The following is a 12,457-nucleotide window of genomic DNA, read 5'->3' on the forward strand; positions in this document are numbered from 1 at the left end:
ACGTTGCACACCTTTTACAATTAGAAAGTGTTCTTTCTCTGTTCCGGCTCCCTCCACCCTCCTCCACTTCCCACTTCCTTCCTCTCCGCCTCCTTCTTCCTGGCATCTTCCCTTCCCTCTTCTTTCTGCCCTGTCCTTTCCCTCCCTTCCTCTCCCCTCCTAGGCCGAGAGCCCCAGGTTCCACCCTTTGCCCTGAAGTCACCGTCTAGGCCACGGAGGTCACGGAGAACACAGAAGGTCTTCAGTGTAGCCCTTAGCCAGCTGATGGGAACTTGGTCTCCAGGAGCTGTAACCCAATCCTCTGGGTTTTGCAGGGTCTTTGGGAATCAAAACGTTTTATCTGGGCCTCATGGCTTGGCCTTCTGGTGCATTAATGTCATCCATCAGTTCGCCCAATTTCCATTAATAAAACCCCGTCTAGAACCACAGGAAACTTGAAATGGGTTGATCTTGTGTCTTGAGGCCCAGCTGTCCCTTGATGGCAGCCATGGAGAAGCTGGAGCGCTGGGAGTGACTCTCCGGAACCAACTGGAACCAGTGTACACAGGTAGCCCTCGCTGGTTCGAATCCTCCGCCCAGAGCACCTGGACTCCACAGCTTGCGGGAGCAGCCGCGGGCTGCGCTGCCGCTTTAAGAGAGGGGCGGGGCCCGGGTACAGGCCAGGCAGGGCCGGCCCACAAGGCTCCTTTTCCTTTTTGATCCATTCAAAAATTACTCAGTGCAAATTCCCGGACTGCTGCGAGCGGAGAAGGAGAGGGGCGGAGGAGAGAGGGCTGCTGCGGCGCCGTGCAGGGGGCACCCGGGCCCCGAGGGGCTGACGGCCGGTCGGGGAGAAGCCGCTTGCGGCGGGCCGTTCTGGCTCCGGTGGCCTCACCAGGAAGCGTTAGTCTCGACACCGGGGAAGCTCCGAGCGCCGCCGCCGCCTCCCTCCCGGCACCGGGTCCCCGAGCCCCCGCCCCGACTCCGGGCCAGTCCTCCGCCCTCCGGGACCCTCCGGCTTGGGCGCCTTCCCGGGCGATGGCTGGCCGCTGAGCATGGCTCAGTACGGCCACCCCAGCCCGCTCGGCATGGCTGCGAGAGAGGAGCTGTACAGCAAAGTCACCCCGCGGAGGAACCGCCAGCAGCGCCCCGGCACCATCAAGCATGGATCGGCGCTGGACGTGCTCCTGTCCATGGGGTTCCCCAGAGCCCGCGCGTAAGTGGCCGGGCTCGCCGCCCGGGCGACCCCTCCCGCCCCAAGCGACCGGCCCTCGGCTTCGCTCCGGCTCGCCTCCTGGCGCCTGCCCGGCGGGCGGCGCGTTCCCCGCTGCCCACGACCTGTTGGGGGTAGGCTGGGCGCGCGGGCGGCCCGGGACTCGGTTCCTCCTGGCGGGGGTGCAGGGGAGGGCTCCGCGCCCGAGCGCTGGGCTGGGGGCTTGCTGGCGATGCCTACGGTGAGGCGTGCCTAAGGGTGCGGGATGCCTAAGGGCTAGGGCACAGGGTTCGAGTCCCGGGTACGGTGGCCCGCGCCCGGCCTCAGAGGGTGGGGCTAAGCGAGTCTCTCCCGGGCTCCCCGAGGTCTCCAGCGCTGAGCCCCCGGGGAGGCGGGGCCCCACCGAGGATTCGGGCACCCTCTTGATCCGGAACGCCGGGCTGGCTTGGGATCCTCTGATGGCTGGGAAAGGGCAAGGCACGGCGGGGCAGGGAGGCCGGCCCTCCCACTGCTGCGGCTTCCAGCTCCGGATGTCGCTCTCGGGTTCTGCCTCCCTCGGAGTAGGAGGGGCGGGAGCGTTGGGATTGCCTCGTGTTCATTGATGAGGAGGATGGAATGAGAAGGGGAAGCACTTCCCCCAGGGGCCCTGAGTTCTCGTCAACGGTGACGGCAGCGCAGGAATCTGTGGGTGCCTGAGAGTGAGGAGGGGAGCAGTCCTCCCTCATCCTTCTTCCTCCGGGAGGGCGGGGTAGGGAAGGGCAGAGAGCGCGCAGGTGGCTGCCCCAGCAGCTTGCTGGGAAGAGGCCTGGTCGCCGGCACCAGGCAGCAGCGGCAGCAGGAGTCTTCGGAGGCTGGCCGCCCAAGGCCGTGGGGCTGGAACGCTGCCTAGGCTGGGTGGCCAGGCCCTTCTCCCTCGGTGAATTCCTCACATGCAGATTTCTTAGGCTGGGACACAAGGCCTGGGATCCTTGTAGGGCGCTGCTTCTTTGAATGACATCACCTGAACAGGGAGCTGGGCAAACTTTATCAGAAAGGGCCAACTTGAGGAAAGTTTGTCTTCTTCCTTTTTTCAGGTGATAGTGCTAGGTCTCCCTTACTTGGCCTCTGGGCAAACCTTTATTCTTTACTAGTAACTTGGCTGTAATCTCTTGATCAAAGCTGATCCCTGATTTTATCATTCCACCCAGCCTGCTGGGACAGGTCGGAGTGGCCTTGGAAGGCCATAAAATGGACTGACATTTCTGCCTCCTACTAACTTCCAGTTGCTGACGCCAGAGTTACAGGGAGAAGATGTGGTGGGCTCTGCAGGGGTGTGCCAGGTGTGGAAGCTGCAAGTCAGGTCCTTCGTATGATGGATGTGCATAGCTGTCCTTAAGAAGGGGCAGGTAGGGGCCAGCAGTCTGTGGGGCAAGGCTGCAGAATTAGCACAGCCCCTGGCATTCGCCTTTTCTAAAATGAGGCCAGCGTTAAGGACCTAAATTGCTTAATGAAGGGAAGAAATACTTAACTGAATTCTTCAGACCGTGGTGTTTGCTCTTTGAGGTGGCTTTAACAGGACATCTTTCCTGCACTGGGTCCAAGAGGCCTTGGCTACGTGCTGAAACATTAGGATGATGGTTTCATTTTGGCTTGTTCTATCCCTGAGATCTCATAATAACTAGCATTTGGTGAGTACTTACTATGTACTGTTCTAAGCACTTCACATTTATTATCCATTTTATCCTCCCAGCAGCCCAGTGAGAAAGGTAATTATATGCCCATTTTATAAACTGGGGAACAGAGGTTTAGAGAGGTTGCATAACTTGCTCAGGGTCACAACAGTGAGCAGTGAACCTGGGATTCAAACTCAGGCATGTGTCGGCTCAGCTCAGGCCTCACATCCAGAACCAGGATGTAATGAGTTAATGTGGGTAAAACACTTAGAGCAGTGCCTGGCACACAGTGGGTGATCTTTAAGTGTTAGCTACTGTATTAGTTTCTGTTTTAACAAATTACCCCATTCCGGGTTGTTTAAAAACACAGAAATTTATTCTCTCACAGTTCTGAAGGCCAGAAGCCCTAAATCAGCATACCTGGGCTGAAATCAAGGTGTTGGCAGGGCTTTGCCCCCTCCGGATGTTCTAAGGGAGAATCTATTCCTTGCCTCTTCCAGCTCCTGGCGTCTGCTGGCATTCTTTGGCTTGTGGCAGCATCCCTCCAATCTCTGCTTCTGTGGTTGCCTTGCCTTCTTTTCTTTCTGTGTCAAATCTCCCTCTGCCTCTTTCCTATGAAGACACTGTGATTGCATTTAGGGCCTCCCCAGATAATTCAGGATAATCTCCCCATCTCAAGGTCTTTAACTTAATCTCATTCACAAAACCCTCTTTTCACAGGTTCCAGGAATTAGGGCATGAATATTTTGGGAGGAGCCCCTTTCAGCCTATCACAGCTACTATTATTACTAGCACTGCCTCTCTTTACTGGAAACGTGACAGAGTGGGTCATGAGGAAACTTCCTGGGGAGGGGGTAGGCTTGCTCTTCTGTCTTCTCAAATTCTCTGTCTTGGAGCGTCAGAGCCCTTGGCGGTCATCTGATCTAGTCTACTCCCTACCTGGGCTGACATCTCTTCTACTTCAGCCAAGAGAGGCTGATGTGGTCAGCCTTCCTCTTAATAACTTAATCAGGTCAGTAAGAAGAGGGACTTCTCCCCAGGGCCATCTGAGATTCCAGAGAGCAGACTTTTTTTTTTGAATTTATTTTATTTATTTTTTATACAGCAGGTTCTTATTAGTCATCCATTTTATACACATCAGTGTATACATGTCAATCCCAATCTCCCAATTCATCACACACACACACACACACACACACACACACACACACACACACACACACACACACACACACACACCCCCGCTGCTTTCCCTCCTTGGTATCGGTACGTTTGTGCTCTACATCTGTGCAGAGAGCAGACTTTTAACTTCATTCTGGAGAGTTGTGAAGAAAGAGAGCAAAGGCACCGGGCTCCACTTCTGAGAAGCCTCTTTCTTAGGCTTTAAGCCTGGAGGAAGGAGCGTGATGAAATGGAAAGTGGGAGAGAGCAGTGATGGTTTCCTGGATTCAGGAAGACCAGGCTATGATGTTTCAAGAAGGAATGAGACCGAGGTCTGGAACACAGCCCTTTGGAGGGAATGGTGGTAACCAGGGCTGGCAGCTCTGGTTTCCCTTCTGGGTGTAACTGCGTCTGATCTTGTGCAGCAGCAAGAAGGGCCCTTCCACTGGGCTCTGGGTGGACCGTAGAGAGCACCGATGCCAGCAAGGCCCAGGTCCCATGCAGCCTGTGCTGTGCTCTGGCCTTGGATAAGTCACTCAAGCCCTCAGGGCCTGGCCGGCTCCCTCTGAGGGGAGCAGGATTAATTAGCGCATGCTTATTAAGTGCTTGACGGCTACTGAGAGGAGTCAGGTATGTTCCTCTAGCTCGTTATGCCCCTGGAGCCGTGCTAGGTTTTTTCCACCCAACCGTATGACCTTTGGTCCAACTTAGACGCTGCTGTAGAAGAACAGCAGCCATGTGGAGAAGGTTCGAGAACTGGCCGTTTATATCGTGTGTGTGTGCGCGTGCGTGTGTGTGTGCATGCACGCACACACGCAAGCACAAGGCACGGAGGTGTTAGGGAGGCCTCAGGAAGGAAGCTTTCAAGGGGCCAAAATGGCCTGTCCCTTCCTTTTTCTTTCTATGCCCTTAGCTCTTCCTTTTCCCCAAAGTTCTAAAAATAAAGGCCCAGCTTTGTCAAGACTGGAGTGAGGTAGGTCGGAAGGAAAAGGAAGAGTGTGTGTGCTGGGAAAGGCCTGGGGCCAGGAAGGGCCCGAATGGATCACCCAGGAAGGCAGGGTGAATTCTGACCGAGTGTTGCCTTTTTTGTTGTTGTCTTTTGTATCTTTTTTTTTTTAATTTTTATTGGAGTACAGTTGATTTACCACGTTGTGCCAGCCTGAGGTGTACAGCAAAGTGAATCAGCCATAATACATGTATTGATATGTCCACCCCCCCTTGCAGGTTCCCCTCCCACAGCGGCCAGCACAGAGCACCGAGCAGAGTTCCCTGTGCCACACAGCAGGCCTCTGTTAGTTATCCGGTTTATATATAGTAGCGTGTATATGTCAATCCCAGTCTCCCAATTTATCCCCCCCAACCTTACCCCCTTGGCGTGTTGCTTTGTGTTCCCTACTTGCTTTTCTTACTTGCCTCTGTGGTTTTGGGGGGCAGCGGAGGCTTCTCTGCCACTGGAACTCTGAGAGCAGCCACCCAGCAACTGAATTTGATGAGGCCCCACTGACACAACTCTGGCCTTTTGTTTTGGTTCCATTCATTCGAGACTGCCTATGGCTAATACTTTGTCTACAGCGCATGGCTCTCGAATGTTCTCTAATGATTGAGAAGTAGAATTTTACAAAAGGACCCTCTGGCCGGGGTCTGATGCCCTGAGTCCCAGCCCAGCTTCTGACCGACACTTGAAGCATTTAGGTCTTCTGTTGAGCCCCTTTCCTCAATATCCTGTTCAGCTTCTGTGCTGTGTAACTCACGAGGCTTTGTGAAGACCGAATGAGCTGAGGGGCAGGAAGGGACTTAGAACTAAGTTAAAAATATAATCTGGACCCAAGGTAGATAGGATTACGGTATTATGGTGTTGGATGAAAAGAAAAGGAAGGAGGTGAGATCGTGGTGGTAAATCTCCAGCAAGGATTTACATGTGCTGTTAGGTTGTTGATATCTGAACAATGCCCAGCGAAAGAGCAGGACAGTGGCGGAAGGAAGGAGCTGGACTAAGTGCCTTTGACTTTGCTTTGGACAGTCAGCATTAGCTATGCATCACTGCCCAAAGATAAAAGCAGCTCGGAGCTGGCAACACAAGGAACTGAGAGGCATCTTGCAGAGCCCGTGAATTCAAGCATCCGGTTTCTCCAGCTTACCTGCTGGTGGACATTGGATCCCCTGAAAGTACCTGGTCAGCTCAGCATCTCCGAATCGTGGCTGATTCTGGGTGGGTGCTGCAGCTGCGTTCCCAGGGGCCTTGGGCAGAAGGAGGAGACCAACCAAAGCCCACGTGGAGTGAAGGGATCTTAGAGGGGGATGGGGCAAGCAAGTCTCTACTCCACCCGTCATGGCCGTTCACCCACACAGCACTCCCCCCTTACACGTGTGTGTGATTTTGTGGGTGAAAAGTTGGTCTCACGTGCCCTAAATATCCCTCTTGATCTTGAGAAAAGCCTCGCTTTATTTATTTATTTTTAAAATATTTATTTATTTAATTTATTTTTGGCTGTGTCGGGTCTTAGTTGCGGCACGCGGGCTCTGTAGTTGAGGTGCACGAGCTCAGTAGTTGTGACATGAGGGCTTAGTTGCTCTGCGGCATGTGGGATCTTGGTTCCCCAACCAGGGATCCAACCCATGTCCCCTGCATTGGAGGTGGATTCTTAACCACTGGACCTGAAAAAGTCCTGGGAAGCCCTGAGAAAAGCCTCGTTTTAAAGATTAGGTGACTTAAGTCTCAGAGGACTTCCGGGGCATGCCCTGTGTGAGGCCATGTTGCCATGACAGCGTTGGTCTAGAACTGCAAGTCCAGTGAACTTCCCAGGCTACCCAGAGGACCTGGCTCCAAAGGGAAGACCTTGGCATACATTCATTTTTCACTTTCCTGAGGTATAATTTATGTACAATAAGCTAAACCTATTTCAAGATTGATGAGTTTTGACAAATAAATATACCTGTGGCATCACCTCTGCAAGATAGCACGTGTCCTTCGCTCCTGTAAGTTTCCTTTTGCCCCCTTGCAGTCAATTCCTTCTCCACCCCTATCCCTGGGCAAGCAGCGACCCACCTCGTGTCACCGGAGATGAGTTCACATTTTCTCGATCTGCATACGAGCGGAATCATACAATGCCTACTCCTGTGCCTGCCTGGCTTCTCTCCTGATATTTATGAAACTCATCCATGTTGCATGTAGCAGTAGTTCGTCTCCTTTTATTGCTGAGTAGACCTTAATGTATTTGGATGGGCTAATAAGGTAACGATAACCCCTTGCACACAGCGTCTGTGAAAATTTCCTGTTATGCCCTAATACTACCTTAGATTTTTAGATCACTTTAGAGATGACAAAGCGGATTCATGTACCTAATCACTGTTAAGTTTCAGACATTGATAATTTCATGAGAAAACAGGTTCAAATTCAGTGCCCCAGAGAGTGAAGAGCATCCTGCCTCATGACTCTATCCTGCGGTTTTTGTCACTACCCCGCCCTTGGCGGCCTCAAACTCTAACTGCTTTTCACTGAGTGGACAAGAGTGCTCAGCGCTAAGGGCTTTGCTTTTCAGAGAGGCAACAAACCGAGGGAACCCTGTGTCTCCCACCAGCTCTGCTCCTGCTGACAGTGGAGGCGGAGCTCAGCGCCCCGCTCGTCCAGGCGGGCATCTGGTGTGCATGTATGTGAGGGTGTGACCCTCTTCTAGGGCAGGCAGAAACTGAAGAGACCCAGTCACCCTCTGCCTGATACACAGACGTCTCACCGTGGCAGCTGTCGGCACAGCCTGGGTTTGAATCCCAGCTCTGCCTCTTCCCAGCTGGTGACCTTGGGCACGTTGCTGAACGCCCTGAGCCTCAGTTCACCTGTCTGTACACTGTTGATAATGTTGACTGAAAAAAATGCCCAACCTAGAAGTTGAGGATTTTGTTTTGTTCGGGGGACTTGCTGAGGACTCAAGCCCGAGAGGCAGCCTCTCAGATAGCTCTGGGGGACGGCTCTCAAGAGGTGAGGGAGGACCCAGGGTATATAGGAGTTTTGCAGTAAAAACCAGGTGGTCAGAACATCAAAAGATTACTATTAATTAAAGGAAACCAGACATCTCAAGTTAGTGGGTTTAGCACTTTTCTATGTATGGGAAAATGCCAAGAGTCTGGGCTCACTGAAATCATTCCTTGGAAATGCACCTCAGCTGTCTGGGGCCAGGATCCTGCTTTTCTCCATCCTGAGTCCCCTCAGGGTGCACAGTTGGGGACGGCTGCAGTGGCTGCTGGCTTGATGGTTGCGACATCCTTTGTTTACTGAAATGGCAGGTGACATTCTTCGTCCACAACAATAATAGTATGTAGCTCCGTAGATCCTTGTGAGGGTTAGGGGTGCAGAAAACAGTTGGGGAACGCCTGTAATCCCTCAGTGAGGAGGGAGGCGTGACTGCTACTCCAACGGTGATTTCATTCCACGTGACTCCCTTTGTCTCGGGGTTCCCGGTTGTCCCCCACTTTTATATCTCTGCTCCTCACTGAGCTGTGGCCGTGGAGTAGAGGCTGATAGCCTCCTTCCTCAGCATCTTGTCCCCGCAAACTGCCCCGGGGTTGCCGGCCGAGTGGAAGCGGGCCCCCGGAGCAGAGCAGGGCCATCCAAACTGCTGGCTGTAATAAATGGCCAGGCTGGAGAGTTGAAGGGGTACCATATGGTTGTCTTCTGATTCATCTCAAATGGAATCAGACTCCAGCCCTGGAGAGAAAAAAATAAAGTGCACTGAAGAACGGCTCCTGCATGTGACGGGCAGGGTCCCAGGCAGGACAGAGTTGCTGTTGGGAGAATGAGATGGCTGTGGCCCCCTCAGGGCTGAAAGCCCTTGTCTTCTTCATTGGGAAGTTCTCCAGGTTCCACTGGGGGTTTTCCCAGAGACTTATGGGAGAATCTCTGAATTTTCTCTTCCCTGGAAGATGGAGGGATAGATGTAGCAGCAGCCTGTGTCCTCTGGACCTTCTGTCAAGAGCTCAGGCTATGTAGGTGATGTCCGTCCTTGTTGGTCCTCTGGCTAACATCCCGTTTTGCTGGTGACTTTGCTGTCATGTTCTTTTTGCCACCTGCTGCATAAGAGGATGAGGCTTATGGTGAAGTACCTCAGATGAACATCCAGAAATTGTCTGAGCTCCTACTGTGCGCACAGCACCCTATTAAATTCTGTGCAGGAATAGATGAATGTCAAGTTCTGCCACCTGGCACTCTGAAGTCAGCCACTGGCTCTAGCTGGCTGCACATCCTCCACAGTGACTTTCTGAGGAGCCGGTATGCCTCTTCTTGGCCTGGGTGAATAATTCTCTACAGATAGTTGACAGGCTCTAGGTTTGGCCCTCACCCCACAGGTGGCCCAGGGGTAATGCACGATGAAAGCAAACTCCGTGTACCCTTCTTTCAGAACCCCGCCTTGGGCTTTCACTCTGCTCTCACTGGTTGGCTGTCTGGACTCATATACATCCTTTTCCTTCCCTGGGCCTCAGTGTTCCCACCTGTAAAAGGGGTTGACGTCAACCACCTCTCCGATCCCAGTTCTGGTGACTTGGGGGTGACATGGACAGCGTTTTTGTTCAACGCAAGGATGTTTTCACTGCCTCGTGTGCTTTTCTGTTCCGGAACGTTTGGCTTCTCTGGTTTTGTTTTGTTTTGCTTTCCCCAGTGCTATATGGTCAAATTCTTCTCCCTTTAAAAAACTCTTCAGGACTATTGATATTCTAAAGAATAAATGAATGGAAAAGAAGAACAATACAGGGCAATTACAACGGTGGGGAGTCGTCTAACGAGTATGCATTATTAGTATAATTTTCAAATTGGTATGATGTGCTTTGCTGCAAAATACAACCACAATGCTGGTTAAATGAGAAAGGAAGTTAGTGCCCTGAGCCCAGCCCCTGGGGGAGAGAAATTGCTCCTTGGTACCTTTTTAATTGAAGGGACATCTCCCCTTCTACAGAATCACCAGCTGTTTGTGTAACAACTCCCATTGTGTTCAGTTGCCCCAGTGGAAGAATAAACATTCCTGTACATAAAGCAACGGTGGCAGTGAACTCCACCAGGACCAGCTATTGCCACACACAGTGGGAAGCTGAGAGAAACACCACCATCGCAGCTCACAGCAGTGCGGAGCACGCCGAGAGGAAGCTGACAGCACAGATGGCCAGAGGCGGCCAAAGGTTTCAGATTTCTTTTCAGGTTTTGCGGGATAAACCTTCTGTATGAATCAGGTAGCACGATTGTTTAGAATCCTACTTCCGTGTTGACGGTGCCCCATTCAGAAATATTTACTGTGCGCATTGGCTCTCTGTTTATTCTCTTATCCTGGGCAGGAAGCAGGGAGAGAGAAGGAAAGAAACCTGCCTTGAATGGCTGCTTTTGTGTACAGTCTCTTTAAACACAGGCGACCACACGTAGAACCACACAGGGTTGCTGGATTTCCGAAACCGCAGCATCTGCTGTCTCCTTTCTTAATCAACCTGTCCTTGAATTGCCTGCATGCCTTTCCTTTCTCCTCTTTTTGCCTCATCAGATTTTAGCCGCCCTGGAGAACTAGTTCGACCACAGTACAGCTGGCCTCCCTTCTCTTTGCTTTCTTCTCCTTCCCCTCCCCGCTCCCTTTCTCTCTATTATCCTCTCTCTTCCATCTCTTCTCCCTCAAGCTTCACTTTGTGAAGTAAGCAAGGTAGAGAGGCTCTTCCCTCCATCACCTATGAAGTGCTTTGTCCAAGGTCTTCAGCCAGTTCTGCACAGATACCTATCTCTTTGGGGCCTCTTATAACGCATCTTGACAGTTGAAATCTTTGAGAAACAAGACCAGAAAAAAAAATTGTATATGTTTTATCTCCATGAAAATTTCCCTGGGTAATGCCATTTGTTCAGAAAAACATACAGACATTTCCCGGCGTACTTATGGGCAACTATTATGACCTATTATAAGAGGAGTTGGGAGTACAAAGGTAATTAGATGTAATCCTTGCCCTCAGGGGACTGACAATCTAGTGTGGAAGATAGAAAGTTATGACTAAATGTCATGTTATGATTAAGTGTGATGCAAGAGATAGATGCAATATCTAAGTGTGAAGAGGAGGAGGTGATATAACCAGACAGAGGGGACCTGAATTAAATTTAAAGGGCAAATAAGAAGGGCGCGATACTCTTCTACAGTTTGAGAGGTAGGGAGACCAGTAGACAGTTCAAATGATTTAATATCACACTGCAAATGAAGATGGAGGCAGATTTTAATTTCAATTTGGGTTTCTTGAATCATCTCACCACCACCCCTCCCCCCAACTAAATGAGTAACTTGATGCTATCTAGCTTAGAAAGAAAAGGAAATATTTTGTCTACCAAAGGAAACAGTTGGCCCATAGTTGGGCCTAACTTTAGATCTGACATTATTTTATTCATTCTTCCAGTGGGCATTTACTGAGTTGCCTACTATAGGCCAGGAACGTGTTCGCGATGCAAAGAAAATTGTCTTTCTTCTCCAGGAGCTCAGCCTTCCTCAAGAGAGAAAGGCATATAAACCATAAACATGATTTAATAATGCAATTAGTGCCATAGTAGAGGTTTGAAAAAAAGCTCTGTGGGACCACCAAGAAAAAATTACTGTAACTTAAGAAGGTTGAGGAAAGCAGAGGAGGTGACAATTAAGGCAGAACTTAAAGAATGAATAAAGATTCTCTAGGTGTAGAAGAGGGAAGAGCATTCTAAGTCAGAGAGAACAGCATGAAATTCAGATCCTAAGGCACAGGGGGGCTGGAGACTGGTGGGAAGGAGACAGAAAAGGCGCAGTGAGAGATGAGAGTGTGGAAATTAGGGCCAGACTGTTTCCTAGAGGTTATGGGAAATAACATTATAAGGCAGAGAAGTCAGTATAAAGGGGAATGGAGCAGAGAAAAACTAGGCCTGGAAGCCAGTTAGAAGGTGGTTGTAATAGTCCAGATGAAAGATAAATCGGGCTTGGGTTAAAATACCCGAGAGCCAGATACTAGAGAGGTTTTGGAAATTGAATTGACAGGATTTATAATCTGTGGGGTGTGAAGGGTAGGGGACCATAAAGGTAGCCCAGGATTTCCTTGGGTAACTAGAATGGTGGAGACATTATGAACTGAGATAGGACATACGAAGATAGGGTGATTTAGAGGGTGAGGCAACAAATCTGGTTTGAGACATGTTTTAGGTGCTATAGACACAAAGGTACAGATGCGGTTGCAAATGGGGCTCTGGAGCTCAGAGTGGTTAGGGCTAGAAATATCAATTTGGGTATTTATGGTAGTAGAAGGCTTGGGAGTAGGTGTCACAAACCAGGCAGAGTGTAAAGAAAAGGAAAGAAGCCAACTCCCAAGGGTAGAATTCTGGGGAACCAGCTGGTGGGTAGAGGAAAAAGAACAGGTGAAGGAGGCTAAGATAAATGGTTTGAGAGAGAGGAAAAAACAAAATGAGAGATGTCCTAGAAGAAGACAG

The 12,457-nt window shown here is 50.9% G+C and overlaps 1 protein-coding gene across 3 annotated transcripts in view; it reads left to right on the forward strand.

The window, feature by feature from the left end:
* Nucleotides 1–708: 708 nt before the first annotated feature.
* Nucleotides 709–12,457, forward strand: part of UBASH3B (ubiquitin associated and SH3 domain containing B) — a 141,910-nt gene continuing 130,161 nt past the window's right edge. For 2 of the 3 annotated variants that reach the window (XM_067751362.1, XM_067751360.1), the window contains exon 1: nt 709–1,195. In XM_067751362.1, coding sequence (XP_067607463.1) covers nt 1,144–1,195 — 52 coding nt within the window. In that variant the 5' untranslated portion in view covers nt 709–1,143. Of the gene's footprint in view, nt 1,196–10,132; nt 10,168–12,457 lie in introns of those variants that run through there. The other variant, XM_067751363.1, reaches the window with a different exon arrangement.

This window comes from Pseudorca crassidens, chromosome 9 (genome assembly GCF_039906515.1).
Source record: "Pseudorca crassidens isolate mPseCra1 chromosome 9, mPseCra1.hap1, whole genome shotgun sequence".
In the NCBI taxonomy this organism is placed as follows: Eukaryota; Metazoa; Chordata; class Mammalia; order Artiodactyla; family Delphinidae; genus Pseudorca; species Pseudorca crassidens.